This window comes from Hyalella azteca, unplaced genomic scaffold (assembly GCF_000764305.2).
Source record: "Hyalella azteca isolate HAZT.00-mixed unplaced genomic scaffold, Hazt_2.0.2 contig6211, whole genome shotgun sequence".
Classification (NCBI taxonomy): domain Eukaryota; kingdom Metazoa; phylum Arthropoda; class Malacostraca; order Amphipoda; family Hyalellidae; genus Hyalella; species Hyalella azteca.
The window spans coordinates 1-6901 of NW_025936378.1; the positions used below are offsets into that span (position 1 = coordinate 1).

Consider the following 6901-nt stretch of genomic DNA (forward strand, 5'->3'; position numbering starts at 1 on the left):
CATATGCCAAGCAGGTTGAGCAGATAAGAATGTGCAGTACATTCCGGTAAATAGGTATAAGCAGGTTGTCGGCAGAAGCCTATTCGTACAGGTTTCCACTGTGAACACTCACATTATTATCCTATGTTCATTCTTGTGGCCGGTTGGAGCAGGTTGCCCGCGCGGGCAAACCTGCTTCCGCTGTGTACGTACCCTAAAGCCCGGAACAGTAACAATCTTGTCCGGTTCGACCGCGCTTTGGCAAGACAGAGCCGCGAAAGCGGAACTGGAGTGGCGCTGCCGTTGCTTGTGTACTTGTGTATATATGTTGTGCTGAAATCGCAAAATTGCCGATTCTATAGAATCGGCAGCCAGTTTGCCAAATCTGCAGAATCAGTATTTCTATACTATAGGAATCTGGGGTTAGGTCAGTCAGGCAAGTTTTTTTAAATATTTAAATGTAGAGGAACTTTACCAAACTTGACCTAACCTTTTCTAACTCTAGTCCTAACTCTAACTCTAACGTCCGATTTTATGAATCAGCAACGAAATGCTGCTTATACAGATTCGCCAAATTGGCTGCCGATTCCATATAATCGGCAATTCCGCATTTCGTAACGACATATACACGTTTTATATACGAAACCTTTAAGCTTGTCCTGGTGCTGCTGATGTGAGAGGAGGACCAGGAGTAATTTCGCCAGTGGATGAGAATTTTGATGGAGTCATTGGTGGCTAACTGTCAAGAATTACATAAAATGGTGAGGCAAGTTACCGTCAATACAGCGAATGTGACAGTGAGTTAGTATCGGATGACCTTACCGTTAATGACACATAACTCGCAACTCTGCAGCAGCTACTCCACTTAAATCACCGGCTCGTCCATAAGAACCGTATAATAATGGTCGGAGTTACAGTTTTTAGGTCTCGATTGCTACATATGACAGCCAAGATGCTTTTCCGGTCGCGTTAGAAATTTGTGGCCCAGGTTTCTAAACAAAATAGATCGTTTCTTTCGAAGGCAGGCGATATAAGTGTTGTTCGAAGTTAGTAGCATTGACTGTAGAGGCACTCTCATGTTAATACATTTTGACGTTCAACAAAGAATAATCATGGTGAACGAATAAGATGCACCTGCATTTTATTAATAGTTAAAATCGTTTCACTTGATCCTATTTACACAGTAATTGCATTGCACTCTCAAGCAGAAAATGGCGTAGTTAGTAGAGGAAGTGTAAAAAAATATTGCTTTTACAACATAAAAAATTTTTCATGGTCAATGATTAACAATTGTTCTCGCGACTTTGCGTAATCACACGATGGAACACAGATACGAAAGTAAATGAAGCAGCTTATCATTAAACATGATGGTATAAAAACAAATTTCTGTCTTCTCCGTCAACTCTGAAGGGCTCAATTATGTATAATTTCCTTGTTTTGCTGACACCTCGGGGTGCGGGAATTTCAATTTCTTCCTTGGTAATCTCAAATCCGAAGATGACGCGACTCCACTCGATGGAATTGTATTAAAGATAAGGGGACTGTGCTCATCAGTCAGCAGTGCTTGTATTTAACAGGAGACACGCAGGAAAAGCATAGCAGGGACCCAAAACGAAAGCTTTTTGCCCGATACGCAGCCTGTTATGGTATTCTAATACCCATTTGATACGCACGCAGTTTTGGCACTCATTAATTCCGTGCATCTCCGAGTTTTGTAGCTAGAATGTATATTGTAATGTGGATACGAATATGGAGACAGGCAATGGATTGTAACGATTGAACTAGCATGCAACCCAGAATGTCACATGCTAGAATGTTTACTGTAATGTGAAATCAAGCCATGAGGCAGCTCATGAATTGTAAAAATAACGCTGACACAACCCTCTGACACCTGTACAATTTAACTGATCATGTCGAGGTGCAAGTTCAGCTGAACACACTCAGACTGTGACCATTAGCGATTCAAAGTCATTAGTCACATTATCAGCTCTGACGTCTTTGCAATCATAGAGCATTTGTTTACGGCCTCGCCACTTCACCTGAACCAACGCTCAGCGCGGAGCTCAGCGCCACTGTGGAGCAGCTCACGCCACGTCACCTGAACCAACGCTGAGCACCGAGGATATGCTATTCATATCAGAAATACGTACACGTGTGATGAAAATAACATAACACAATATAGTTGTGTTATAACACAGTTATTGTGTTATAACACAATAACTGTTATAACACAAATTGAGGTTCTTATAGCAAATAACTTTCCATGGAAAAAATGAGAAAAATTAAACATAATTCTGTCTTCGCTTATATTTCCACTTTATTTTATAATTTTTCAACCAGAAAGTTTAAACTTTCCTAACAAACAGTTGAATCTAAATTTCAACATTTGATTGTGGAGCTAGATGCCACTAGCTGTGGTGACAAATGGTCTCTGACTGACAGCTGTAGGCACGCGATGGACAAACAACACCACCTGTTTCAATAATACCATAAAGCTATAAAGTCAGACCATGTATCGCACAAAGTCACAGGTCATCTAACAGCCTTTCGTTCACGACGCGTTTTGCCTTAGCCTCTTATCACTTAAGCCTTCACGACTACCACCATGATGAAACCTGTCTGTCTTGTCCTTCTTCTCACGGCAACCTTTGCCTACTCCGGTGTAGAAGGGTAAGTGAACTCAGCAATTGCATTCGTACCCTGTGCTTTCCCATCCTGTTCACCATTATCCTAAATTATTAGATTATATTGCTCAGTGCTCTAATTTTGTACAGCAACTACAAATCAGTGCTGGAAAAGTTGCGAAGAAGTAGCATTTAGAGGTATGGATATTATTTATTTTCCTGACTACAATGAGAAATGTTCATCTTTTGATGTTATTCACTTGGTGTAGTCATTCCTATTCCTTTTTCCACCCCAGTGAAAATGCGTGTACAACGGCCATCAAAAACAACTTGAACTACACTGCCCTGAATTCTGCCTTCCATTTCTGCGCGTCGGATCCAGCGGGACGTGCCGCCTTGATTAAAAACTCAGGTTAGATATTACATGATTTATTACCATCAATTGGTTGATCTGAAATTTTCTATCATTGGCCTACTGTATGGGCAATTCACCCTGTTGATATTAATTTTTGTTTCCAAAACTCAGTTGTAGACTTTTTCTTAATAATTATTGGTATTATCTAGAGACGTATCTTGAAATAGTGAGTGCAACCATGGTAAATTCACGAGGAATATAAAACACTAAGCAATTTACCTATTCTGCAGGTAAACTATGCGCGCACTACGATTACTTTACCGGCGATATCACTTGCGAAATTCGGGCAGCTCCCTTCATGAAATGTGCAGCGAAAGAACTTGGTTACGTAAGTGTGGAAATATTGCTAAGGTGCCTTTTCATCATATGTCTTTGAATATTAGCTGACACTATATGTGGTATTGAACGTGACAGCTCAACATGTGACCAATGCGGGAATTATATAGTGCACCATCAGAGATGTCGATTTCAAATAATTTCATTAGTTATTATATTATACTATGAAAATAAATTACTATTACTATTAAATTATACTATGAAATTATACCATTGTAAATGTGAATATGACACTCATTCATTCATTTATAGTTGAACGCTAATGATGGCTCAATCAAAAACACAAAGATCTTAGCGGAGTACAAGACTTACGCCACCAGCGACCCTAAGTGCAAGGTTGATATATACAACTTCGCTGTGTATAAATGTGGCACTACCATCGCAAACTACGCGGTAAGTTTTTCTTGCCTTAGCGGGACACACACAAATTTATATCATGCTATGACAAAAAGTTAAGATTATTTCGAACTGAATTTATGTCATATGTTAACTTGGACGCCGAGTGATAACTTGATTTACGAGTATGTGGAAACTTATGCAAATCATTCTTAGATCTTGTGAACATACGTGTCGAAATTTCAGACTATCCAGCATGTGTATTTGATCTGTTAATCCCCTTTTCTGATGCCAATGTGACATATATGATTACTTGTTAATCTGTGTCGTATATCACTATACCTCTCCTTAATTTCTTTGAACAATGCTGCGTGAAGTTTTTCTTCAATTCTAATCTTTCTTTCACTTCTCTCCACTTCAACTGAAGCATCAATTCATGCCATGAACGATTTTTGTGGACTTATTAAACTACCGCAAACAGTTCCTGGCGAAGGCCGCATGCCTCTTCAGGAAGATGGACCAGTACACTAGGTGATCTTCGCAATCTGGTCCTCAAACCTTCATCTGATTGGCGGCTTTGAAGTGTTCACAACAGGTGCACAATAATAATATAGGGGACCTCTTTCTCCAGTCAAGTCATCCACGTGCAGTAAAAATGGTCTAATCGGAAGTTCGTTGTAATTTGTGCAACAATAAATTCAATAAAATCCTACTAAAAATCATGTTAACAAGTACTATTATATTCAAGAATGAAATTGAAACGCTTTTGAAAAAGTGAAACATTTCACTATGTACTAATATCTTTTCCGTCAAGAAATTTCTATTTGTTGCACTTGAAATTATTAGAATTCGAGAGGTTCAATGTGATTTGGCTTGAATATAAGTTTTAAAAAATAAATAAGCGTGTAACCAATCATCGTATACTTTGATATAGTCAGAAATCATAAATATTTTTAGCGTTCCATGCACTTTAAAATTAGTGATTTGTTGTTGTCCTGCGAACCTCTGCACTTGCTTTTTCTTCTCCTGACAGGTTGGAAAAGTTTCTGAACACTTCAACAATGGAACTTTTACACAGCTTAGGAGAAATAATTTGCAATACATCTTGTGCATGAATTTGGTCTTGATTGACCCTTTTGTTGTGGATAAAATGCTGGGTTGTCTGTTACTTAAATCTCTCCGTGTTGAACGGGCATTCAAATATTGAGGTAATTAAAAAATTTATTAAGTAAAGTATACATAAGAAAAGTAAATACCAAAGACCCGAGAAACCAATAGCTCCATTTGAGTGGCTGAGATGCGATGCATTTAGTTTCGAGAGACACATCGCTGTCTGTAACTTGAAGTAAGTTTCACGAACATGCATTTGGAGACAGAAATGTTAGAGAGACGTCGTACCCAAATAAAAATTAAGAGTGGAGCACCTATGTTTTATGGTGGCTATCGGCGGACGCCATAGGTGGAGCAACTATGATTTATACAGTGAATTAAGGGCGGCGTGCACCACCAATCCCATACCTATAGGCTATATTAACCTGCCAATGACCACCATACCCGTGAAGCTCTTCGTACACCAATAACCACCCACTGGCACCGGTGACGCATCAATGAGCTACCAGTGGCCACCTTTAAAATAAATAAATGAATTCAATAAAAAATTTTCCTTTAGCCTCAAATCCGATGATTCTGCATTTACTAATATTGCTTCACCCAATCACCATTCTAAGTGCTACTTATGCAAATCTACCATGACAGCACAAGTAACAATGTCAGACATGTAGCAGGAACAAATTATCAGAGTAAATAGACATACCTCATGAGAAATCGACCTTAAGAAAGTCCCTGCCTGCAGGATTCGAACTCCGATCTCCCTCACGCGAAGCAGAGCCTCTACCGTTCAGCCATCGGAGAGGACATGGAAGTTGAGTAACTTTGAAAGATTTAACTGAAGTATTGCAAATATTAATTTCATCAAATGAGCAAAGATAATGCTACAACCGTAATGATTAGACGGTTTCATCAACAATTTTATTTGAACATGCTACTACATTGGAGTACGCATTTCCTGCAAGTTGCTCAATAACAACAACGCATTCTTATGTTCACTGCCCAAAAATCCAGCGCATCGCGGTACATAAGCGCAGCTATTTATGGATCAAAACGTTACTTACCCATCAGAGTGATGATGAAGAGCGTTGATTGTTTCTAAGGTGCCAAGAAAATATCAAATCTGACTCACACCTATACACATAGTTTGAAATATCATATGGACCAGCAGATTAGCAAGTCAATTCTAAATGGAAAATGTGAGACATTGAAATTATATTGTAAAGCAAAAATTGACTTAATTTATCGGGGCATTATTGTCTTTAAAAATGTTAACATACAAATTTCGGTGATATCGCGATATTGTACTCGTATGAAGTACACCGATAATATGTTTGTGGTAGTGCAACCGCGAAAATTTTTACATTTCAACCCCATTGTAATGTACCCTTCCTAAAAATGAATACCAGAGTTTCAAATAGGCGTAGTTTGATAAACAAATGAAATGCATCGGCGGTATCCACGCTACCAGGCTCCTAACGCCAAAATTACCAACATGACCGCATTCTAAAGTTCGTTATTGATTTCTTCAAAACCTGGATACACGAGCACCGTACGTGAGGCATAAAGTATACTGACCATCAAGTATAAATTATACTGCCCATCATGTATAAAGTATACTGTTCATCAAGTATAAAGTATACTACACATCAAGTATAAAGTATACTACACATCAAGTGTAAAGTATACTGCCCATCAAGTATAAAGTAAACTGCGCATGAAGTATAAAGTATACTGCACATCAAGTATAAAGTATACTGCCCATCAAGTATAACGTATACTACGCATCAAGTATAAAGTATACTGCACATCAAGTGTAAAGTATACTGCCCATCAAGTATAAAGTATACTGCGCATGAAGTATAAAGTATACTGCACATCAAGTATAAAGTATACTGCCATCAAGTATAACGTATACTACGCATCAAGTATAAAGTATACTGCACATCAAGTATAAAGTATACTGCCATCAAGTATAACGTATACTACGCATCAAGTATGAAGTATACTGCACATCAAGTATAAAGTATACTGCCATCAAGTATAACGTATACTACGCATCAAGTATAAAGTATACTGCACATCAAGTATAAAGTATACTGCC

General features: G+C 38.4%; 1 protein-coding gene across 3 annotated transcripts; it reads left to right on the plus strand.

Moving 5' to 3' along the window:
* The first annotated feature begins 2354 nt into the window (after positions 1-2354).
* LOC108677112 lies at positions 2355-5104 on the plus strand. 3 transcript variants are annotated; one of them, XR_001931230.2, is made up of 6 exons: positions 2356-2649; positions 2900-3015; positions 3249-3346; positions 3607-3747; positions 4172-4285; positions 4724-5104. XR_001931230.2 is itself a non-coding variant. In XM_018165266.2 (5 exons), exons 1-5 carry the CDS (start codon positions 2585-2587, stop codon positions 4223-4225), a joined length of 438 nt encoding a protein of 145 aa, XP_018020755.1. In that variant the 5' UTR covers positions 2355-2584; the 3' UTR covers positions 4226-4738. The 3 variants fall into 3 exon arrangements, 2 of the variants coding, with proteins under 2 accessions (XP_018020755.1, XP_018020754.1); XM_018165266.2 differs by having other exon boundaries at positions 2355-2649; positions 3643-3747; positions 4172-4738; XM_018165265.2 differs by having other exon boundaries at positions 4172-4738.
* Positions 5105-6901: the final 1797 nt, after the last annotated feature.

Bases quoted from the DNA above. Each gene is read 5' to 3' on its own strand.
- LOC108677112 (XM_018165265.2), top strand. From the start codon at position 2,585: ATGATGAAACCTGTCTGTCTTGTCCTTCTTCTCACGGCAACCTTTGCC. The intron at 3,016-3,248 runs GTTAGATATTAC...CCTATTCTGCAG, and splicing joins CGCCTTGATTAAAAACTCAG to GTAAACTATGCGCGCACTAC. The intron at 3,748-4,171 runs GTAAGTTTTTCT...TACCGCAAACAG, and splicing joins CTACCATCGCAAACTACGCG to TTCCTGGCGAAGGCCGCATG.